The sequence below is a fragment of the Neoarius graeffei genome, chromosome 6 (genome assembly GCF_027579695.1).
Source record: "Neoarius graeffei isolate fNeoGra1 chromosome 6, fNeoGra1.pri, whole genome shotgun sequence".
NCBI classification, from domain to species: Eukaryota; Metazoa; Chordata; class Actinopteri; order Siluriformes; family Ariidae; genus Neoarius; species Neoarius graeffei.
Genome location: NC_083574.1, coordinates 68,365,030 through 68,391,215, shown reverse-complemented (window position 1 = coordinate 68,391,215; position 26,186 = coordinate 68,365,030). Strand labels below are relative to the sequence as shown.

The window sequence follows — 26,186 nt, the reverse complement described above, 5'->3', positions numbered from 1 at the left end:
CTTACTGTGGTGGGGGGTGGACAGGTTCAGCCTGTTGAAGTGAAAGTTGAAGCCATCTGTAAGTTCCTTGTGCCTTGGACCCAGCGGGAATTCCAGCGATTCCTTGGGATGACAGGGTATTACCAGGCTTTCTGTGAACTTTGACTGTGATTGCACCCCTAACCAAACTCCTTAGCCCCAAAGTTCCATATGAGTGGACTAAAAATAGTCAGGAAGCCTTTAGTAATGCTAAGGCTTTACTTGTTGAAGCTCCTGTGTTGATGGCCCTATACTTTGACTGCCCATTTAGTGTCACCGTTGATTCCAGTGAGTGGTGCTGTGCTTTTACAGTTGGGCATTGATGGTGTGGAGCACCCAGTATGTTTTTTATTAAATTTCTTTTGAAAAATGTTCATCAGCAAGTTTATTCAACCACTGAACGAGAAGTGCTGGCTCTCATCTTGGCTCGTCAACATTTTGAAGTATACTTGGGTTCATCTCCAAGTCCCAGTTATTTACACTGATCATAACCCATTAGTGTTTGATAGATTGCAGAATCAGCATCTTATGAGTTGGAGTTTAAGGCCAAGTTTACATTAGACCGTATCTGTCTCGTTTTCTTCGCGGATGCACTGTCCGTTTACATTAAAGCGCCTGGAAATGCTGGGAAACGGGAATCCGCCAGGGTCCACGTATTCAATCCAGATCATGTCTGGTCCGGTGCTGTATAAACATTGAGAATACGCGGATACGCTGTGCTGAGCTCTAGCTGGCGTCGTCATTGGACAACGTCACTGACATCCACCTTCCTGATTCGCTGGCATTGGTCATGTGACGCGACTGCTGAAAAACGGCGCGGACTTCCGCCTTGTATCACCTTTCATTAAAGAGTATAAAAGTATGAAAATACTGCAAATACTGATACAAATACTGCCCATTGTGTAGTTATGATTGTTTTTAGGCTTGCCATCCTTCCACTTGCAAGTGGTAAGTGATATGCGCTGGGATCACACACACAGCGGCTCAGTCCCGAATCACTGCTTGTGCACTTCACTTGCGCGCGCTCTGTGAGCTGCACAGGACCGGAGTGCGCACCCTCCAGAGGGCACTCGCTGTTCAGGACGGAGTGATTTGGAGCACAGGATGCCTGCGGAGCTGAGCGTATCCGTGTATTGGTGTTGCTGTGTGCACGCGAATCGTGTATTGGTGTTGCTGTGTGCACACTAATCGTTTTAAAAATGTTAATTTGATGATCCACTGATACGGTCTAATGCTTGGGTGGCCAACCCGCGGCTCGCGAGCCGCATGCGGCTCTTTGCCCGGTGTCATGCGGCTCTTACGTTCATATCGAAGTTTGTGTTTTTTTTTTTTTTTTTTTTTTATGTGCGTGTGCGCTTTGCTTGAGTTCAGTATGGTATTTTCGTCAAATGCATCTTCGCTTTGCTTGGGTATATTACGGTATTTTCAGGTCATGTCAAATGCGCATGTACATGAGATAATCGCTAAGTTTTTGGGCAAGGTGTATCTTGTCAAGTAGCCTCTCAAAATGGCAATGAAAAAATGCACAGCAAAACGAAAATATGAAGACGAACATAGGACATTTTTAAGAGTGGGAGAGTTTATACTTTTTTGTTGAACGTAATGGCAAGCCATTCTGCCTTATGTCAGTTGTCATTAGCTCATTTCAAAGCTTCCCGCCTCCCTGAATAAGCAAGGAGCCAGATATGCAACACTAATTGAAAACCTGCACGAAAGCTTTGTAACCCGGTTCCTGTGATATACTGTACAACTGAAAAGGCCACAGGTTACGTTCCTCGTCGACCCATTCAATGCGGAGATGGACTGTTTGAAAGCCCTGCTTGTCACAGATGAGGCTGCGGCTCAGTTGGAGATGATCGATCTTCGTGAGGAAGACCAACTGAAACCTGTTTTGAGGGAAGGCACCATTGAGTTTTGGAAAAGTGTGCCATTGGAAAAATACCCGAATGTGAAACGGGCTGCGCTTAAGATACTGTCAATGTTTGGGTCAACATACGTCTGCGAGTCTGTGTTCTCTACCATAAAACATGTGAAGTCAAAGCATCGTTCTGTTCTGACTGAAACCCATGTGAAAGAACTGCTTCGAGTGGCAACGACGGAATACAAGGCAGATTTGAAGAGGATTGTTCAAGGCAAGGAATGTCAGAAGTCCCACTAAGCAACATGCATAGTAAGTGCACACAATATTGATTGCTGTAAATGACTGGCCTGTGGTATTAGTACTGACTGAAGGAGTAAATTTCTCTCATGTTGGCATGTGACATTTACTATTAATCTGGCTGAGCAGAGGTGCGTGAGCGTGTGTGTCTGTGAGGGAGAGAGAGCGGGGGGCGATGTTCATGTGCGGTCATGTGTATGGTGTGGCTTTTTTTTGGTAATGCCATGAGTCCCACTAAGCAGCATGCATAGTAAGTGCACACAATGTTCATTGTTAAAAATGACTGGCCTCAGCCTGTGGTCTTAGTACTGTAGGAGTAAATATGTTGGTGTGTGACATTTACTATTAATCTGGCTGAGCAGAGGTGTGTGTGTGTGTGTGTGTGTGAGAGAGAGAGAGGAAGGGATGGGTGATGTTCGTGTGCCCATGTGTATGATGTGGCTCTTTGCGGTAATATAGTAAAAAATGTGGCTCTTGGTCTCCAACTGGTTGGCCACCCCTGGTCTAATGTAAACCCCACCTAATTCTCCAACAGTACCCTTTTTGGATCCAGTACATCAGAGGCAAGGATAATGTATAATAGCTGATTCCTTGTCTAGGGTTTAATTTTTTGTCCTTGTTTAATTTTTTTTTTAATCTAGTCCTTTCTTAGGTCCTAGGGCCCAGGATGTAGGAAGATGGGAGGTGTCTTATATATGATTCACAGGTGGTCTTTCTTTTTTTGGTGTTTGTGTAGTTGAGGTTTATTTACAATAAACCTCTTTCTAGGGTGGGAGGTGTTAAGACCCCCTGTACCCCCTTGACAGGGAAGGACCTGAGTGTGCAGGCAGGGCTGGACCTGGTTAAGCTGACTAATATATTGAATGCACCTGTATCTGGGGTGTGGCTATAAAAGGGGTTTTCTCTCTCAGAAGGCAGGGCATTTTAGGCACCTAGTTGAGTTTTCTTTGACATGGGCATTTTGTTTATTTTCTCCCTTTCTTTCCCCACCTTACTTGTTTATCTCACTATCTCTTTTCCTCTGTTTCCCTCCGTTGGTCCATATACTGACATTCATTGCACCCATTCAGACATATACTCTCTTACATTTCCTGAGACATAATTAGGATGCAGTGCTGCTGCACAGCAACCTATGGGCTCCCCTAGGGGAGCCCATAGGTTGCAGTGCAAAGCACTGCAACTATTGTTCTTCTACGTGTTTCTTCTTCCGTATTCTTCTTCTTCCTCCTACGCAAATTTCGATTTTGAATAACTCAATAACCATACGTCGCACACAGACAAACAATATATCAAAACGTGCGGCTCGATCGGACTCGCTATGCTATTACGTTTCTCTACAGAATACGATTTTTTCGTGACATAGTCGCGAAAAAATCATTCCAAAAAACTCCATTCATTTCTATGGAATTAATTGAAAAAAAAGCACTTTCAAACATCCGCTGCTCTGGCATGCTTTCACCTAGAGACGTGATTCAAACTCTAAAACGTAGGAAAACTTCTCTGTGGATCTGGCATTCAACTTTTCTGCTAGGTTCTACATTTTCGGATCAGTCCCGGCTCAAATGCCATGTGGGTTCCGGGAGAAAATCCGGATTTTGAATGGGTGTCTATTGCGTTACACACCAGTGAAGCTCGTTAAGTCAGAGTGTAGAGGGCTTGAAAAAATAGCTCAATTTCAAACTTAAACTGTGTTTTCAGCCACAAATTTCACTCTACAGACATGATTTTCTCAAAAGTCGTAGTCACACTTGTCCTGATTCACACAATGTGTCTACCTAACTGATAGGATTTACAGTTTTTGAATGAGAAGCCTCAAAGTGAGGACAGTGCAGGTGAGCGGCCTCATTGACTCCCATTATAAACGTGGCTGAAAAGTCACTAGTTTTTAACTCGCTCTAGTGTCCTCATTTTTAACACTACAGACAAAAAATTATATCAGTTTATTCAGGAGACCCTTCTAGCGCTCACTGTGAAATAATTTTGTGAATAGCTGCTTTCGTTGTCGAGTTATTTGTCATTGTTCGAGGCCTGGTCCTTTGTAAAAAACAGCAGAAAACTCAAGACTATAAACGTGACAGAAAAGTCACTCATTTTTAACTCGCTCTAGTGTCCTCATTTTTAACACTACAGACAAAAAACAACAAAAAGCAAAAAACAGCAGACACCTGACAAAATCTTGTGTGTCTTAACTCTCCTGTTCAGGCCCATCACCATGCCAACTGGGGCCAGTGAGAGAGCAGAGGGGGGGCTGCTGTCTCAAGCACACACACAAATCATGGCATTGTAGCTTCACAATGCAGGTCACACAATGCAGGTCACACAGCTTCATAGCAGGTCACACATTCACGGCCAGTGAACATGCGTGACCGGATTGCTTCGCGCACTGTATCCTCTCACAATTTCCCCCGGGGAATTGTCCGGTCTAGTGTTTATTTTTCTTCTCTAATAAATTTAGTTTGGTTAAACTCGTGCTTGTTGTCGTGTCCCTTTATGTTGCGGTGTGCAATGAGCACACCGTAACAAGGCTTACTGCATACCTACAAGAAATGTGATCATGTGACGCATCCATGGAGTTGCATGCACATTGACAGAGCTCCTGGCATATGGCCCCCATTTTGAAATGTATCCTCTTTTTGATGGAATAATTTGATTTATTTTTGTTAGTTTACACTTTTTAAATGTCAATGGTGGGTAAATGGCTCACTAACTCCCTCTTCATTGCCACAGAAGAATAAGCTGAAGCTGGAGGACAGTTGTTGCTAATTCAGCTAACATGGTGGACTATCTTGCAAGGCTCAAGTCTGTTCTGAAGTCGGAGTTGGCTACACTGAGGAATGAGTTCGCCTCACACATGACCACTATGTGCTCAAAAATCGACTTGTTAACAGGCGAGTGGGGGGGGGGAATTAGTCATGCCTGACATTTGGAAAGTTTGGAGCAACAAATCATTGATTTACAGGACCAAAACAGACGTAACAATCTTCATCTGCTTGGTCTCCCTGAGGATACAGAAAAGGACGATCCTGTGGGCTTTCTCAAATGGTCACTACCACTCTGGTTTCCTGCTCTGAATGGTAGAAATTGAATATGAGCTCACTGCATTTATTCCTCTGCTTCTACTAATACTAGGAAACCTCCAAGTGTTCATTTTTAAACTTCTACCTTATAATGACAGACGCCATCCTCCATGAAGCCAGGAATCATCGCTTCTTACACAGATGACGGAGCAATACTCAGTTTATTCCTTGACTTCTCACCCACTACAGCAAAGAAACGAAGCTCCTTTGCTGCAGTGAGGAAAGATCTAAGAGAAAAGGGAATCCTGCATTTTCTGCAGTATTCAGTAACACTGAAAGTTACTCTGAACGGCGAGACCAAATTTCTACAGACTCGGGATGAGGCTCGCCAATTCTGCAATTCATTACCCCAAGTTCATTTCACAAGTATGGACTCATGATGATGATACAGGCTACTATTCAATTTAAAGCTGCCCAAGCTGACTTTTCAGCTTCCTTATCTACATGATGGACAGATCTCTGCGACCGTCTTTTTTGTTTCTTTAACTACACAATGGCCAGATCTCTGCAACTGCCTTTTTAGTTTTCTTAACTACGCAATGGACAGATTTCTGCGATGGTCTAGTGGGCCCTGCCTACTATGACTATCTGCGTTTGATATAGGATCTTGCAACATGGAGTTTGCTACATGTTTAATTACCATTCCGTAGCCTATAGAATATACCACCTTGTTACTGCAGGGCTCTTTTTTTTTTTTTTTCCCCAGCAGCCAGCCGGACTAGTTACCTTCCAAAGTAACGAGCCAAACAGAAAATCAACTAGCCAAAATTTGTTCATGTATGAATTTTACTTCTGTCAAAAATAACGCAAAAGAGAGTAGGGCAATTCCATGTAAATGTCAACCTCACCATGCAAAAATAAAGCAACATGTAATACATCAAAACCACTCCCAGAGATATCACCTAGACCTGTATTTTACAGATGTGAATAAGTTGAACCAATTTGTAACCAACCTAATGTCAGTCAGTCTTTCTTTCTTATAATGTAAAACCCAAGCTAAAATCAACTTTGATCATGTACAATTCTATATTATTGCCACAAGCCACAGAAATGTATGCTAAAATCCACAAAACAGCAAAACAATAGCCATCCTAAATATTATTTAAGAACTTTGATAGTTTTAGCTGATATTTAGAGTGTTTCTCAAAGGGTTGTGGTGGTTAAATTGCTGATTTTCTAAACATATGCCATGTCTATTTCAGACGCGTCACATCCATAACGGAATTTCGTCACATCCATAACGCTGACTTTTCCTTCCGAAACTCTGCATGAAATACAAAATATTTTAAACAAAGATTTTTTAATATTCACCTTGGACCCCTCTATCAAATGGATATCTCCATTTCGACATTAGGTTTACAATTTCACAGAGTTTGATAAAAATGTACAGTCACCCAAGAAAAGTGATACTTTTTCTGTCACATCCATAACGCATCTTTTATTGGCATTATCTGGCATGCCCTAGATGTACTATGGGAATTGTTCTTGTTCTATCACTTCTCCAGTATGGTACAGCCTTAAAATATGCAACACCTGTTCAAATACTGGGAGACAATAAAACATGCACTGGGTCATTTGTTGCCATTTTGAGTTCAAGTGTCACATCCATAACACTGGAATTGCTCAGTAGTTACCATTGTTCATGACTAATGTGCATTTATTTCAAGACCCGAGTATTTTGATACTGTTGTTAAATACATAAATGAGAACAACACAGGGCACCATAATATATCGACAAATAATATGTTGGAAAACTTGGCAACTTGGTGTATGAGTATTGAAAGCAAATATACTTACTATCATGACTAGCACCCAAAATATGTCCAACATGCTTTCTGTATTTAAACATTTATGAGAGAGAAAGCATTAGGAGCTTCATACTGACTAGGAATCAACTTGAAAAATCGTATCGCAGCCAAGGCCTACCCTGCTCCCATATTTGCTTACAAGTCCTTTGTCGTTTCTCCTCTTCAGACCGAGGTCGCTTTGTCCTTGTCTCTGGCGGTTTCTGTACACCTTTCAGAAAATTCCACATTGCAACGTAGCTTTGGCAGATGTAGATCATGCATGAAAATCCCTCACCTTTCGGCGAAATTCGCCGTTTTGAAACCAAAATGGGTGACCTACGTGAATCGTGTAGATCCAATGAGAGAAAAAATTGGGGGGGGGGGGGTGTTGATTTTGACCCAAAGGGTAAGCAGGTGGCGGCACGGTGGTGTAGTGGTTAGCACTGTCGCCTCACAGCAAGAAGGTCTGGGTTCGAGCCCCGTGGCCGGCGAGGGCCTTTCTGTGCGGAGTTTGCATGTTCTCCCCGTGTCCGTGTGGGTTTCCTCCGGGTGCTCCGGTTTCCCCCACAGTCCAAAGACATGCAGGTTAGGTTAACTGGTGACTCTAAATTGACCGTAGGTGTGAATGTGAGCGTGAATGGTTGTCTGTGTCAGCCCTGTGATGACCTGGCGACTTGTCCAGGGTGTACCCCGCCTTTCGCCCGTAGTCAGCTGGGATAGGCTCCAGCTTGCCTGCGACCCTGTAGAACAGGATAAAGCAGCTAGAGATAATGAGATGAGATGGGTAAGGAGGTCGCTTCGCACCCATAGACAGTTCGCGCCGGTTTGCGCCTCCTCCTCCTGCTTTGATATTGACGCCATAGCGACGAGTACATCTCGCTGTGAAGGGCAAGCAGCATCATTTCGTGCCTCTTCTCCTGCTGGCCAGAGCGTGCACACATCAGTCAGAGTGCAGACCAGACCACCAGAAGCTGGAAGCTAGATTGTCATTGGACTGAATTTCCTACTTTTTTCAAACTTTCCTGATTGCTGGTGTAACCCAGGTGAAAATAAGCCTTGGTTAATAAATAGTTGAATAAATAAGAATAAATATTAATCAGAATTTCGTCATTTAAATAAGTTACTTTAGTGATATAAAAAACGTCTAAAATAGATAAATAGGATTAAAACGAGTATTTCATGGTTTAGTAATTTATTTTATCATTGGTTTAAAAAGTTGAAAGGCCATATCTATCAGCCAATCACAGCGCTGATAGTCGTTCTCTTCCAGAAGATTCTTAGCAGAATCGAGGAAGCAAGAACAGGTGAAGCCCCGCTTGTGTAGAGCTCCAGCGAGAAGAAAGAAAGGGGCAGAGATACCAAGTGTATTTGACGATTATTTTCTTTCTATAAGTGTCTTATTTAACATTGTCTATGCCGATAGACTGTGGTTAAGTTGTACATTTTCTTTTGAGTTATTATCGAGAATCGCGGACCAAAAGTTTACTTTTGAAGAGCACGCATCCAGCGCGTGATCAAGGACATTATAGATGGCGAGCCACCCGAGCTAGGAGCTACGATTGAATTGCGTTGTGCGTCGAAAGAAACATCGTTCTCCTCTTTGGGGAAACTGGACATCGCACGGAGAGGCCGGTTGCTCCAGCTTTTTCTTTCCTTGCCGAGAGACAATCACCAACCGTGGTAAGACTGTTTCAGTTTAACCCGCTCCCTTTTCCTCTCTGGATCGCATGAACAGTGCGTGGACTGCTGCGCGCTGTTGTGTGGAAGGATTACGTCTCCCTTTCACCTGCTAAAGGACTGTTTAGCAGTAAGGACCTGATTTAATGGACATTGAACCGTTAATTCGTTTTGTTTCACCCAATGTTACATATTCTGAATGTTTGAACTGTAAGGTTGATAGCTATTGCATTTACTGGTGTTAACTTTCCTCATTGGGCTAGTAAGATGCTCAATGGTTTTCAGTTGTAATAACCTATTGATAGAAGGGTAATACCAAATGCATTTGATTTCATAAAATAGGCCTATGTTGATGAACATTTAAAAGATGGATACTTAAAAGAACTAGTTATATCAAATAACTAATAACTAACTGGATAACAACTAAAACTAGATTAAAATAAGAGCTCAACTGAGATACTAACTAAGTTTAAGTTAATTGAAGATTAAGAATTCATAATGGTTTCTTTACTTTAAAGAGTAACTGAGTAAAACTCAGATTCATCTTTGAATTCACTTTGCATTTATGCAAATGTTTTTCTGTGCTATGTTATGTCTACGTAAATGTCTTTAAAGGTACCACTTTGTAATTAATACTTTTCTACTGCTTCTATTTCTTTTTGATAAAGCTGGCACAATTTAAACTAGACTTTTGGTCTGTGGTGTTTCTCTTGTCAATTATTATTATTTTAACAAATTAACAAATTAACTACGAACCTAGTTCTGGTCCAACAACTCACTTTAATATTTGTAGTAAGTGCTACACTATCAAAACAAACAAAACTTCCGGCTTGATTACGTCAGCATTCGAAAGAGGGCGCGTGCGTCTTTTGACAATCCCTGTATCCGAAATTGCTCGCTACTCACTATATAGGGCACTGTATAGTGGAGACGCCATTTTGTAGTGCTGTCCGTGCTGAAAGAAATCAAATTAAAAGTCTCAAATTTGATTTAATAAAAGACAGCAGCAAAGAAGAAAGTATTCAGCCTTGATTTAAAAAGAACTGAAAGCTGCAGGTACTTCCATATCTTGGCAGGCTGAGTGGTATGCTGGGGCACCTCTTGCCAGCAGACCAGGGTATCCAGAGGGAACTTGTGCGGTTCAGTGTTGACCTGACCATCCCCAGCTTCAAGGAGGGAGAGAGCATCGTGGAGTAGTGGGGTCATGTCTTCGACAAACCAGACAAGTGCCCCTCCCTGGGTGCACTGGTTAAGTGTTGCCTCTCCATCTTTCATGGACCTAGAGTCGAGTCCTCATTTAGTCTGATGAATGATGTAATTGATCAAAGGAGTGGCAACATGAATGTGGAAACATTTAATGCAATACAGATGGTCAAGTACACGCTGGTGTCCAGAGGGAAGACAGCTATGCAGCTCTTTAGAAGGGAGGACATGAAGTTTGGGGAAGTGGACAGAACATTGTGCAAGAACATTAACTCTGCAGCAGCCACATACAAACACCAGCAGAGGGTGAACAAGGAGGAAAAGCAGCAGAGCAAGTATGGCTCTCAAGCAACTTGCAGTGCTCAGCAGGCCAAGAAACAGACTGCTGAAGGAGAGAAGCGGGCAAGGCTGAAACATGTGGCAACTCTGCGAAAGCGGGCCATGGAGACACTGGTGGTCCAGGCAAATAAAAGGAAAAAATGATCACTATTCCTTGTGTGTTCTCCACTTTCTTCGTTCTATTATTCACATTTTTTTCCAGGGCATAATTTTACTATAACTACATGTATTTTAATTTGAATTTGTACTGTATGTCCTTGTGCAAATGTCAATACAGTATACTTAGTAAGGAGGCTATAATATTTATTCTGGGGGAGGACCCCCCAAACAAAATAAAACACCAGAGGCCACGTCACCACTCACGCACCCTTCTCACCTTTTTCACCCCTGACCTGTTTTCATGCCTGGTAGATGTAAACAACACGTGTTTAAATGGGCGATAATGTGGTCACATCTATTGAATTTGATAACATGATGTGGCAGCAGGGGCGTGGCCAAGCGTTGGTCTGTGAATGGAGGGCGGAGTCAGGGAAGGTAAGTGGTGGAATCATTGCACCTGATGGGGATTAACCTGTTTGTGTATCTTCCCCAGTGACCGCGCCCTTTAAAAGGAGAGGAGAGCAGAGAAAGGGAGCGCTCCCCAACCAGAACACGTGTGTGCGTGCGCAGCTGGGAAGTGCTAAAAGGCTGAAAAGCTAGCAATAAATAGTTCATTGAGAACTCCGTTCTGGCCTGCCATGCTTCTGTGCTCCACCCACCTGGTCCAATACTACACGTGATTACTGCGATATTCAATGAGATGCGTTATATGCATGCGCAGTAGTGAAAAAACCGACAGCCTGACTTGTACACGATATGATTCGGAATTCTTCGGTAGTTTCCGTCCTGCCGATAAACACATCACTTAACAGACACGGCACACGCTTAATATGTGGCGGCTTTAGTTGACGGTGTGTCTGAATCTTCGCTTCATATATATTTTATATATATATATTTTTTATTATTTTCAACTAGCCAGCCGGGCTGGCTAGTGACAGGAATTACCCGCCAAATGAAATTAAGTTGCCTTGGGCGACTGGACCACCGTGAATTTCAAGCCCTGTACTGTTAAGTGTTTTTTCTGAACATTGGGGAATAATGTCAAGTCGAGTTTTGGGTGTGCTGTTTCTACTTTTTTAAATTTCCTTGTAATTTTTTTTACTCATCACTGTCACTGTACATGTTTATAGAGGTGATGCTTTATTTTTTATATCTGATAACTGGGCTAATGCCAGTGCCCTGACTGTGTGAGCCATTGCTGATGTCACGGATTGTCAAGAGGGAATATGGCAGGCATAGGCTTGTTCTATGCCCTGTCTGCAGTGGGTTTTGGGAACTTGTTTCACATGGATCTTTGTTTCTTGATCCTGGGGAGGGTGGGATGTTGGTAAACATCTGGAGGTATGTCACTTTTATTTTATTATTTCGTCTATTAACCCGAATACCTGATAGTTATGATTGACTTAAATATTTTGAATTGGAATGTCAACAGCTTAAATGGTCCTCATAAATGTACATGCGTTTTAGAACTGTTGAGGAGAAAAATTGATCTAGCTTTGGTTCAGGAAACTCATCTAAGGAAGGATGATGTCCACAGGTACAACAACAAATTTTACAAAGTTTTCTTATTTGGCCACTGTCAACAAAAACTAAAGGTGTTATGATAACACCGAGAAACCTGAGTATTAATATATTGGAACATGGCAGTGATGCAGATGGTAGAATAACTCTTAAAGGTATTAGTTGAAAACAGGAAAATAGCTTTCCTTTCTGTCTATGCTCCATCCACCTAGGATCCTAATTTTTTCTCAGTGCTGGCTAACTATCTTCTCAATATGGCAGATTTTGAGGTGGTGATGGGGGCAGATATGAATGCCATTATGTCCCATGACCTAGATAGATCAGGAAAGAGTGAAACCCATTCTCGGGCACTTTGCTCCAATAAACTTGGGTACTGTATGACTACTTTATCATTGGTAGATTCATGGCGTCTGCTTAACCCCTCTACAAGAGCTTATACTTTCTTTTCACCTAGACATAAGTCCTACTCTTGGATTGATTTTGTATTTATTTCCTGTACTCTGTCCATCACTTAATTTGGACATTTGCCCTATGTCACTGTCTGATCACAGTAGTAATCTAAGACTCTCAGTAGTTAATTGATCACCACGGGCTCCCTGCTGGCATTTCAATCCAGCATTACTGCATGATAAAACCTTTTGTGCTGATTTCAAAGCAAAATTTTCAGTTTATTGAAATTAATCAAGGCTCAGTTGATGATCCATGTATAATATGGGATGCAGTCAAGGGCTTAATTCGCAACTTTTTAATTTCATATGCATCGTACCTTCAGAAATCACGTGTTAAGAAAATAGCTGATCTTGAAGCTCAGCTTGCTTCATTAGAGATCAAATCAAGATTCTTTTTCAGCGCAAATGGCCTTTAGAATTAGTGTGGTTAAAACTGAAATAAACCAGTTACTGAGGGCTAAAACAGAATTTCTTATTCAAAGATCTAGGCAAATTTACTATTTTAATGGGAGTAGACCTAGCCATCTTTTAGCTTTAAAACTATACAGCAATCAAGTTTGCTAACATTCCTGCCATAGTCATCCTCTGGTGAGCTTCTAACTGACCCGAAACGCACATTAATGAAGCTTTTCGCTCCTTCTATTCTACTCTGTATGTATCCGAATCCTCGTGTGATAGTGCCGCTGTTCATTTTTTTTCCTCACTTAATTTACCACATTTGTCTGAGTCTGCTTCACTGGCAGAACCAATAACTCTTGTTGAGATGGAAGAAACTTTGAAATATATGAGAAGGTAAATCTCCAGGTTTGGATGGAATTCCAGTGGAATTTTACTCCACTTTTTGGACTGAGCTTGGTCCTCTTTTCTTCAACATGGTAAATTACTCAATTGAGCAAGGATCCTTCAGACAAGACATTTAATACTGCTGTTATTTCCCTTCTTTTGAAAAAAAGATGAGGACCCTACCTCATGCTCTAGTTACCGTCCACTTTCTCTGCTCGGAACAGACATCAAACTATATGCCAAAGTACTATCGTGGCAACTAGAACTTTATATGACCAAGCTGGTCCATGAAGACCAAACTGGTTTTATTAGATCATGTTCAGCTTCTGATAACCATCTTATGCATGTAATTTATTCTGCTGATCAGTCTAACTCACTCTATAGTTTTCTTTAGATGTCATGAAAGCTTTTGATCGACTTGAATTTAATTCTCTGGTCAGTGCTGGAATGTATGGGTCTGGGCTCTCACTTTATCAATATGGTGAAAGTGCTATACTGTAAACAAAGGGCTGTTTTAACAGGTCAGGTATGCTCACAGTCTTTCTCCTTAGGGAGGGGTACTCGACAGGGCTGCCCTCTCTCCTGCTTACTATTTGCTCCGTCACTAGAACCCTTGGCTCAGGCTATCCAGCAATCAGAACTCATCTCTCCCATCATTAGAAATACTTTTTCATTGTCTCTCATTGTATGCTGATTTTATTTATAAGTAAGCCTCCCCTTTCGATTCTTCATATTTTTATGTTTGACAGTTTCTTTCAGGTTACATGCTAAATTGGAGTAAGTCATGTTTTCTTCCTCTAAACTTCAACCCTGGCTATTCGCCTCTTCCTAGTGCGGCACTGGTTGTCACTTCTTTCAAATATCTAGGCATAGACATCTACCCTTCCTTTCATGATGTTACTACCAAAAATTAATAATCCTCTCAAGTCAGTGCAGATCTTTCAAATTGGTCACATTTACCTAACTCCTTACATGCTCGGATATCTGTAGTTAAAATGAACATCCTCCCACTTGTTAACTTCTATAGTGCCATGACACCTTTACCACCCCAATCCACTTCTGGGACCAACTTAATTCTGTTCTCCTAAAATATATTTGGAATGGGAAGCGTTCTCGTATCAAGTTATCCACTATTCAGCATAGTAAGGTAGATGGAGGGCTTTCTTTTCCCAATTTCAAATTTTACTCCCAATCATTTATCCTTCATTCTGTATCAGTTTGGTTCAGCTCTGATGCTACAGTGGCGTGGAGGGCCATTGAAGAATCAATCGTGGCTCCCCATAAATTAAAGGACTGGTGGGTTTTGTTTTTTTTTTGGCTAGTATTTCTCTTCGACAATGTAGTCTCCGTTTTGGTCGTATAATAACCCATTTAATATCCACCTGGAGGACAACAGAAAAACAGACAGGATCCACGTCGAAATGGCATCACTTCCCACTTTTTTTTTTTTTAATAATTATCAGTTCTTGTCTGGAAATGTTCCATTCCAGTGCTCTTAGTGGGCCAAGTGCAACATCAAGGTTCTCAGGTTTCAATGACAAAGGTCTAAGAACATTTCAGGACATTAAGGCTCAGTATGATGTACCTGGCACTTCATTTTATATGTACTTGCATATCAGTTCTGCTCTTCGTGCTTGTGGGGTCCCCTGGGATACACAACCACCTTTACATCCACTCCAAGTTAATATATTCCGATAACTATAGCATTAGCTCTACCGCCCGTATTTATTCTTTTCTTAAATCCTCATATAGCTCTCTTGGAGTAGCTGCAGTTTGGTCTAAAGATCTAGAATGTGATGTACAAGACATCATCTCTAATCAAACGTGGAAGGTAATTACTCTATCTTCTAAGAACCCAAATCAGATGATGCATTGGAAGATGGCACATATCATTTACTTGACCCCACTGAAATGATTTCACATGCATCTCTCTTTGTCTCTGAACTGTAATTTATGTTCTCAAGCGGTGCCTGGGACTCTTACATTTTTTGGGGGGACTGCCCAACACTTTGCCCATTCTGGCAACAGTTAGCTATGGATATATCAAGCCTAATAGACAGATCTTATTTTAACACCTAATTTGTTCTTTCAGGTGGACTTTTCAAACCTTCCACTTATTTCAGAGGAACCTACTTCTTGCCACTTTCACAGCAGCTAAGAACTTGCTGGTCTGTCACTGGAACCCTCATTTTATGTGTAGATGTTTATGGGCTCTTAGTTTGCTTGACATTATTTCCATGGAGCTTTCAACAGCTTGTATTCATAGGGCTAGCATAAGGACTTTGGAGAGGTGGAGTGCTGCCTTTGATAAAGTGAAAGCATTTGATAGATTGTTCTGTATTTTGTTTCAGAGCATTTTGTATTTACAAAATAAAATTGTTCACAAAGTGAGGGGCACAGTTTCTTCATGTGTGCAAAAATGGGGGGGGGGGAATAATTGATGTGTGACTGAGCAATAGAACACAAGTAAAAAGGTATGAATGTGGGTTGCTGACACTCATTGATAAAGGACACGTTGTGTAAGGAAGTTCAGATAATTGTCTAAAAGACAGGCTAGTCAATGAGCAGGACTTGGAAAAGGCAATAACATGCAAAGTAAAATAACTTCATTAAAACATTGTAATGTGGATGCTGTGAGACGAGTGATGTTGAGGAACTCTGTGGATGTCTATTCATCCATTATCTATATTGCTTATCCATCAGGGTCACAGGGGAAGCTGGTGCAAATCACAGCAGACTTTGGGTGAGAGATGGGGAATGCCCTGGATAAGGTCACCCATCTATCAAAGAGCTAACACAGAGATGAACAACCATTCACAGCTGTGGGCAACTTAGAGTTGCCAGTTGACCTGTTCTGCATGCCTTTGACCTGTGGGAGGAAGGGTACCTAGAGAAAAGCCATGCAGTCAGAAGGACATGCAAACTGCACAAAGGCCCCAGTCAGCTGCATGGTTTGAACCCAGAACCTTCTTGCTATGAGGTGACCATGCTAATCACTGCACCACCATGCTGCCACTATGTGGGTGTTGTGCCAGAAAACCACAAAGGACAAAAAGGACTGGATAATGACACTGAAAGTGAGTGATTTGATATTTCATTAAAACTGAATCCTGGAGCTCAAACTAATGTGAAATCAGACACAGAGTTCAAGAAAAAGCAGACCAAGAAGTAAACTACATGAAACAGACAGGAAGAAGACACTTAGAAGCAGTGATGGCCATGATAGGAAAATGCACCGTAAGTGACACACAATTACTATTACTTTTAATTTAGACCCTATTCCAGGGGCTTGTCTGCCTTCCTGGAGAACACACAATTAGAGCTGATAACCTATCATTCATCCATGCTGAAAAGTTTCATTTGTATTTCAAAAGCCTCTGAAAGAAGAGTTGGATGGGATGGAAAGTCTGAAGGTGATTGAAAAGATTGATGAACTGACCAAATGGGTGAGTTCACTTGTCATTGTTGACAAAAAGAATGGCAATCCCAGAGTTTGAATGAATCCAAGGAATATCCATTCTCTAGACACTTTGCCTCCACAACACTCTCAATCAATTTGAAATGTCTCTCTCCTTGGACCTATAATTTCAGTCCCATCAGAAACACCACAACCTTCTCTCTCATGATTGATGGCACCTCAGTCTATGCTGAGAGTCACACTACTGTAGTTAGGGTGAGTTTTTGATGTTTTCATCTAAACAATGACCTTTTTTTTAAAAAAGGTCAAATGACTGACATACAGTGATCAAATATATTTAGTATTGTGCAGATTCACACTTAACAAGAGCTAGCAAAATAACTGCTGAAGTCCAGTTCACACAGATTAAAATTGAACTATTTCATGTTCCTACAGGTAGTTCAGTCCCAAAAATGAACTAGTTCAATTTCATGTTCGTTTCTTCTGCTTTTTTTTTAATGAGATGTTCTGAATCCAAAGTGAAATTTTTTTATCCGCAATTGAAAGATCAAATTTCACTTAGTGAGAGAGCTACTGGAATCTGCTTTATTGACACAAGCAAATCAGTGGTGTCACAACCAGCACACTAGAGCATAAGACAACTAATAAAAACAAGGAATGCATAAGAAAATTGAGATGGTCATGGAATAATGTTCCAAGTTGCAATCCTGAGACTTTGCAATACATCACATTTCATATCCTAAAATGAAAGTTGCTACTTCTGGTGCATGAACTTTGTTCAGTGAAGAGTGAACCATTGCAAACTGATTAGTTTGGTTCACTGTTCACCAAAAATGAGCATGTTCAATGAACGACACTCATTTAGTGTGTTCATGCAAGACACTGTATACTTGCATACACTCACCATGTTTTTTCATGTAGAGGAAGGGTAATCCTTTTCCAAGTAATGAACTCTGAAGGATGGTAGACACTCGGAGAAGTGAACTCAGAACAGCTAGGCATGCCTGGAAGACACATCTGTGGTAACACATTACATATGTACAACTTAACCTTAACTTCTGATAACTGTTTAGTACAATCAGCACAGTTTGCAGTATACAGGATCACAGCTATCATGTCATTTAGTGAAGGCTATAAGGGAAATGAAGAGTGCTATAATTTTTTTTTTTTTAATTTCATTCCAACCCCAATTCCCAAAAAGTTAGGACACTGGGTAAAATGTAAATAAGGAAAGAATGCAATCATTTGCAATTTCCAAGGCTTTTGACTTGTATTCAGTCAAATACAATACATCAAGATATTTTAATGTTCAAACCGAAACTTTGTTTTGGCAAATAGACACTCATTCTGGGGCGGCACGGTGGTGTAGTGGTTAGCGCTGTCGCCTCACAGCAAGAAGGTCCTGGGTTTGAGCCCCGGGGCTGGCGAGGGCCTTTCTGTGTGGAGTTTGCGTGTTGTCCGCGTGGGTTTCCTCCGGGTGCTCCGGTTTCCCCCACAGTCCAAAGACATGCAGGTTAGGTTAACTGGTGACTCTAAATTGACCGTAGGTGTGAATGTGAGTGTGAATGGTTGTCTGTGTCTATGTGTCAGCCCTGTGATGACCTGGCGACTTGTCCAGGGTGTACCCCGCCTTTCGCCCGTAGTCAGCTGGGATAGGCTCCAGCTTGCCTGCGACCCTGTAGAAGGATAAAGCGGCTAGAGATAATGAGATGAGATGAGACACTCATTCTGAAATCGATATCTGCAACATGGTCCAAAAAAGTTGGGACAGGGACATTTTTACCACTGTGTTGCATCGCTTTTTCTTTTAACAACACTTGGAACATTTGGGAACCGAGAACACTGATTCTTGAAGTTTTGAATGTGAAATTCTTTCCTATTCTTGCTTGATATATGACTTCAGTTGCTCAATAGTCCAGGGTGTTCATTAATGTATTTTGTACTTCATAACACCACATTTTTACTGGGAGGCAGGCATGCCAGATTAGCACCCACACTTTTTTTTTTTTTACTTCAAGGCCACACTGTTGTAACACATGCAGAATGTGGCTTGACATCATCTTGCTGGAATAATCAAGGACATCCCTGAAAAAGATGTCATCTGAATGGCAGCACATGTTGTTCCAAAACCTGTATATACCTTTCAGCATTAATTGTGCCTTACCCATTACCCATGTCATGGGCCCTAAAACACCCCATACCATCACAGATGCTGGTTTTTGAACTTTGTGCTGGCATCAATTTGGATGGTCCTTATCCATGATTCCGAAAACAATTCAAAATGTAGGAAAGCACACTTTTACACTGCAGGTCAGTCCATCCCAGATGAGCTTGGGTCAAGAGAATTTGGTGGTGTTTCTGGATGTTGGTGATATCCTCCTGGGAACCAAGAAAAAATGTCTCCTCAATTTCTTTTGTGATTTCCTTACTAGGAATTTCCCAGCAACCCTCCTAGTGACACATCATTGGAAAGGCCAGGATGTACTCTTTACAAGACACCAGGATTCAAGTGAATAGTTTAAAAGTAAGAGGGTGTGCACGGAAAACAAATGTCAACTACAGAGGACACAAGTCTATGGGTTGGTTCTCAGGAGGATATGGCTTTCACTTTGCATGGTAGATGCAGCGATGAACTGTTTTTACAGACCATGGCTATCCAAAGCGTTCCAATCATACAATTGTCAGTTTAAAATACAGTTCAGCCTGAGGGATTGACAGCCCCTGGCATTCAATGTTGGTTTTCAGTCTTACCTTTCACATGTAGAAGTTTCTCTGGATTATTTTGATATTATGGATTATTCATGGTGAAATTCTGAAATTCCTTGGAATTGCACATTTGAGAACATTGTTCTTAAACTGCTGGAATATTAACCCATGCAGTTTTTCACAAAGTGGTGAGCCTTGCCCCATCCTACATTGGGAACAACTAAGCCTTTCCATTGACCAGCCTGTTTACCTGTATAATGTGGCAAACAGGTGTTTTTTGAGCAATCCACAACTTTTCTTTTGTTGCCCCATCCCATCTTTTTTGGAATGTGTTGCAGGAATGAAATTCAGAATGAGTGTACAGTGGTGCTTGAAAGTTTGTGAACCCTTTAGAATTTTCTATATTTCTGCCTAAATATGACCTAAAACATCAGATTTTCACACAAGTCCTAAAAGATAGATAACCCAGTTAAACAAATGAGACAAATATTATACTTGGTCATTTATTTATTGAGGAAAATGATCCAATATTACATATCTGTGAATGGCAAAAGTATGTGAACATTTGCTTTCAGTATTGGGTGTGAGCACCTTGTTCAGCAATAACTGCAACTAAACATTTCTGGTAACCATTGATCAGTCCTGCACACTGGGTTGAAGGAATTTTAGTCCATTCCTCCATACAGAACAACTTCAACTCTGGGATGTTGGTGGGTTTCCTCACATGAACTGCTTGCTTCAGGTCCTTCCACAACATTTCGATTGGATTAAGGTCAGGACTTTGACTTGGCCATTCCAAAACATTAACTTTATTCTTCTTTACCCGTTCTTTGGTAGAACAACTTGTGTGCTTAGGGTCGTTGTCTTGCTGCATGACCCACCTTCTCTTGAGATTCAGTTCATGGACAGATGTCCTGACATTTTCCTTTAGAATTCACTGGTATAATTCAGAATTCATTGTTCCATCAATGATGGCAAGCCGTCCTGGCCCAGATGCAGCAAAACAGGCCCAAACCATGATACTACTACCACCACCATGTTTCACAGATGGGATAAGGTTCTTATGCTGGAATGCAGGATTTTCCTTTCTCCAAACATAACACTTTTCACTTAAACCAAAAAGTTCTATTTTGGTCTTGTCCATCCACAAAACATTTTTCCAATAGCCTCCTGGCTTGTCCACATGATCTTTAGCAAACAAAGATGAGCAGCAATGTTCTTTTTGGAGAGCAGTGGCTTTCTCCTTGCAACTCTGCCATGCACACCATTGCTGTTCAGTGTTCTTCTGATGGTGGACTCATGAACATTAACATTAGCCAATGTGAGCGAGGCCTTCAGTTGCTTAGAAGTTACCCTGGGGTCCTTTGTGATCTCATCAACTATTACACCTCTTGCTCTTGGAGTGATCTTTGTTGGTCGACCACTCCTGGGGAGGGTAACAATGGTCTTGAATTTCCTCCGTTTGTACACAATCTGTTGGACTGTTGGTTGGTGGAGTCCAAACTCTTGATGGTTTTGTAACCTTTTCCAGCCTGATGAGCATCAACAATGCTTTTTCTGAGGTCCTCAGAAATCTCCTTTGTTCGTGCCATGATGCACTTCCACAAATGTATTGTGAAGATCAGACTTTGATAGATCCCTGTTCTTTAAATGAAACAGGGTGCCCACTCACACCTGATGGTCATCCCATTGATTGAAAACACCTGACTAATTTCACCTTCAAATTAACTGCTAATCCTAGAGGTTCACATACTTTTGCCACTCACATATGTAATATTGGATAATTTTCCTCAATAAATAAATGACCAAATAGAATATTTTTCTCATTTATTTAACTGGGTTCTCTTTATCTACTTTTAGGACTTGTGAAAATCTGTTTTTAGGTCATATTTCTGCATAAATATAGAAAATTCTAAAGGGTTCACAAACTTTCAAGCACTACTGTATATTTGCAAAAATCAATAAGGTGCATCAGTTTGAACATACAATATGCAGACAATATATTTAATTTAATTGAATACATGGTGAAAAGGATTTGCAAATAATTGCATTCTGTTTTTTTGTTTTACACAATATCCCAACTGTTTTGGAATCAAGGTTGAAGTAAATTGAGAATTATACACTTAAACCTGCAGAATTTTTTAATTAAGTCCTAAATTTTGTTCCAAGAAAATATCACTCTTGCATCCAATGTAATGGAGCAATCAGTCAGCATAAATGATTATACACAGACTTACAGTGACTTGCATGAATATCCCCCCCCCCCATTTTTCCATATGTTGTAGTTATAGCCACCATTTGACTTAAACAATACAGTGGGAAGAAAATGAAAACACAGCATTTAAATATGTTCATATTTAGTTTATCAGCTGAAATTAAAATAGAATTAAAATAAAACAAACCATTTCAAATCAAACATTTAAAAATAATCAACTACAATATCTTGGTGTGATAAGTGTACACCCCTTTACTATAACATCCCTTAAAGGGATCCTCCAGCAGACTGATTTTCAAATTCATTTTATGTAAAATTAGTCATAGATTTCAAAAATCAAATTTCCATTTTTGGAGACCAAATAGTTGTTGAGAAGAAAATGCATTTATTTATTTATTTTTTTAGAATACCGGATGGGCTTCCTGTGGTAGTGATGTATGCGATGACGTCAGTTAGTGGTTGCTTGGAGCAACTCAGCTGTTTATATTATGTTTTTATATAGTAGTTTTGCTAGTTTTACAAGTATTTTACCATATGTATCAGTTTTTAAATAAGTATGCCTCATTGTGTGGCATATAAATGCCACAATGTCTCATCTCATTATCTCTAGCTGCTTTATCCTGTTCTACAGGGTCGCAGGCAAGCTGGAGCCTATCCCAGCTGACTACGGGTGAAAGGCGGGGTTCACCCTGGACAAGTCGCCAGGTCATCACAGGGCTGACGCATAGACACAGACAACCATTCACACTCTCATTCACACCTACGGTCAATTTAGAGTCACCAGTTAACCTAACCTGCATGTCTTTGGACTGTGGGAGAAACCGGAACACCCGGAGGAAACCCACGCGGACACGGGGAGAACATGCAAACTCCGCAGAGAAAGGCCCTCACCGGCCACAGGGCTCGAACCCAGGACCTTCTTGCTGTGAGGCGACAGCGCTAACCACTACACCACCATGCCACCCAATGCCACAATGATGCTAAAAAAAATGCACAAACTGGACCTAGACTGCATTTTCACAGACAAAATGCAAAGTGTGCTTGCTTACTTGCAGCAGAGTATCACCGACAGAAACTGGATCAGGAATGAGACTTTGCACTGCGAAATCTTTTTTTTTTTTCCTCCCCCCCTTCACATGAGTTCTCAATCATGTTGAGGAAAAAAAAAACACCACAAAATGTCATGTCAAGCCATTTTAAACTAAGATTTTAGAGTGCGCAGCCACACACGACACACATTATGCCACACACACTATCTGTAGATCATGTGAAAAAAAAGATTTTGCAGAGCGAAGTTTCATGTCTGATCCACTGATAGTTTGTCAGTGACACTCTGCTCCAGGTAAGTAAGCACACTTTGCATTTTGTCTGTGAAAATGCAGTCAAGTTCGTTTGTGCCTTTTTTTTTTTTTAAGCATCATTGTGGCATTTATATGCTACACAATGGGGCATATTTATTTAAAAACTGATGCATTTGGTAAAAAAATTAAAATAAAAAACCCTTGTAAAACAAGCAAAACTAGAATGTAAAAAGAAAATATAAACAGCTGAGCAACAACTGATGTCACTGCATATGCCACCACCACAGGAAGCCCATCCAATATTCTTTAAATGAATAAATATGCATTTTTCTCGACAACTATTTGGTCTCTGAAAGCGAAAGTTTTATTTTTGAAATCTGTGACTGATTTTACAGAAAATAAATTTGAAAATCAATCCGCTGGAGGACTATCCCAGCTGACTACGGGCAAAAGACTTGTCTGCGACTCTGTAGAACAGGATAAAGCGGCTAGAGATAATGAGATGAGAATCCACTGGAGGATCCCTTTAAACAATCTCAGGAAAAGGCAAATTCCCTTCAGTCACTTAATTTTCCAAAATCTGTGTGGAATCACAGGAATTGACTTGATAGTTTGAAACAAACAGCTGTTTACTATGGCCCTTTAATTTTCAAGTACAGATTCACACAGAGGGAGCAGCATGGACTCCAAAGGTCTTGCAAGAAGGTACATACCAGGTAAGGGATATCTACTTCACTTTATTGACAGACTCAGTCCATTTTTATATATAAAATCTCCTTCTCACCCCCGGTGGGGGGTTGGTATCCATGTCATCCTCAAGCTTGGGTCCTCTACCAGAGGCCTGGGAGTTTGAGGGTTCTGCGCAGTATCTTTGATGTTCCTAGGACTGCGCTCTTCTGGACTGAGGCTTCAGATGTTGTTCCTGGGATTTGCTGGAGCCACTCTCCCAGTTTGGGGGTTACTGCCCCAAGTGCCCCCACTACCACGGGGACCACGCAACCCTTGACCTTCCACATCCGTTCCAGCTGCTCTTTCAACCCTTGATACTTCTCAAGTTTCTCATGTTTCTTCTTCCTGATGTTGGCGTCAGCTGGGATCACCACATCTATCACCACCACCCTCTTCTGCTCTTTGTCCACCACCACTATGTCCGGTTGGTTAGCCAGGATCTGTTTGTCAGTCTGGAAGCTGAAGTCCCACAGAACCTTGGCCCTGTTGTTCTCAGCCACCTTCTGTGGTATGGCCCATTGGGACTTGGGTACTTCTATTCCATACTGGTTGCAGATGTTCCTGTATACTATCCCAGCCACTTGGTTGTGCCTCTCCATGTACGCTGATCCAGCTAGCATCTTACACCCTGCTACTATGTGCTGGACTGTTTCAGGGGCTTCTTTGCACAGTCTGCATCTTGGGTCTGATCTACTCTGGTAGATCCTGGCCTCTATGGCTCTTGTGCTTATGGCCTGTTCTTGTGCTGTCATGATTAGTGCCTCTGTGCTGTCTGTCAGTCCTGCATTATCCAGCCACTGGTAGGATTTCTTGATATCAGCCACTTCCTCTATCTGACGGTGGTACATGCCATGTAGGGGTTTGTCTCTCCAGGTTGTCTGTTCCTCCTCCTCCTCCTCTGCACTCTCATCAGGGTTCTGCTGCCTGAGACATTCACTTAGCAGTTCATCCTTTGGGGCCATCTTTCTGATGTATTCTCGGATTTTCGATGTTTCATTCTGGACCGTGGTCTTGATGCTCACTAGCCCTCGGCCTCCCTCTTTCCGCTTAGTGTATAGTCTCAGGGTGCTGGACTTGGGGTGGAACCCTCCATGCATGGTGAGGAGCTTTCTAGTCTTGATATCTGTGGCTTCTATCTCCTCCTTTGGCCAGTTTATGATACCAGCGGGGTATCTGATGACTGGTAGTGCGTACATGTTGATGGCTCGGACCTTGTTCTTACCATTCAGCTGACTTTTCAGGACCTGCCTTACTCTCTGGAGGTATTTGGCTGCGGTTTTATATATATATATATATATATATATATATACACACACACACACACACACACACACACTGGGGCAAAAAAGTATTTAGTCAGTCACCAATTGTGCAAGTTCTCCCACTTAAAAAGATGAGAGGCCTGTAATTTTCATCATAGGTACACTTCAACTATGAGAGGCAAAATGAGACAAAAAAATCCAGAAAATCACATTGTCTGTCTGATTTTTAAAGAATTTATTTGCAAATTATGGTGGAAAATAAGTATTTGGTCAATAACAAAAGTTCATCTCAATACTTTGTTATATACCCTTTGTTGGCAATGACAGAGGTCAAACGTTTTCTGTAAGTCTTCACAAGGTTTTCACACACTGTTGCTGGTATTTTGGCCCATTCCTCCATGCAGATCTCCTCTAGAGCAGTGATGTTTTGGGGCTGTTGCTGGGCAACACGGACTTTCAACTCCCTCCAAAGATTTTCTATGGGGTTGAGATCTGGAGACTGGCTAGGCCACTCCAGGACCTTGAAATGCTTCTTATGAAGCCACTCCTTCGTTGCCCGGGCGGTGTGTTTGGGATCATTGTCATGCTGAAAGACCCAGCCACGTTTCATCTTCAATGCCCTTGCTGATGGAAGGAGGTTTTCACTCAATCTCACGATACATGGCCCCATTCATTCTTTCCTTTACACGGATCAGTCGCCCTGGTCCCTTTGCAGAAAAACAGCCCCAAAGCATGATGTTTCCACCCCCATGCTTCACAGTAGGTATGGTGTTCTTTGGATGCAACTCAGCATTCTTTCTCCTCCAAACACGACAAGTTGAGTTTTGACCAAAAAGTTCTATTTTGGTTTCATCTGACCATATGACATTCTCCCAATCCTCTTCTGGATCATCCAAATGCTCTCTAGCAAACTTCAGACGGGCCTGGACATGTACTGGCTTAAGCAGGGGGACACGTCTGGCACTGCAGGATTTGAGTCCCTGGTGGCGTAGTGTGTTACTGATGGTAGCCTTTGTTACTTTGGTCCCAGCTCTCTGCAGGTCATTCACTAGGTCCCCCCGTGTGGTTCTGGGATTTTTGCTCACCGTTCTTGTGATCATTTTGACCCCACGGGGTGAGATCTTGCGTGGAGCCCCAGATCGAGGGAGATTATCAGTGGTCTTGTATGTCTTCCATTTTCTAATAATTGCTCCCACAGTTGATTTCTTCACACCAAGCTGCTTACCTATTGCAGATTCAGTCTTCCCAGCCTGGTGCAGGTCTACAATTTTGTTTCTGGTGTCCTTTGACAGCTCTTTGGTCTTGGCCATAGTGGAGTTTGGAGTGTGACTGTTTGAGGTTGTGGACAGGTGTCTTTTATACTGATAATGAGTTCAAACAGGTGCCATTAATACAGGTAATGAGTGGAGGACAGAGGAGCCTCTTAAAGAAGCTGTTACAGGTC

The 26,186-nt window shown here is 41.6% G+C and overlaps 1 protein-coding gene across 1 annotated transcript in view; it reads right to left on the bottom strand.

The window, feature by feature from the left end:
• LOC132888311 (reelin-like) overlaps window positions 1-26,186 on the bottom strand; it is a 1,389,809-nt gene that overhangs the window by 565,749 nt on the left and 797,874 nt on the right. The window contains 1 exon segment of the mRNA XM_060924376.1: window positions 17,434-17,546. Within this exon segment, the coding sequence (XP_060780359.1) occupies window positions 17,434-17,546 (113 nt within the window).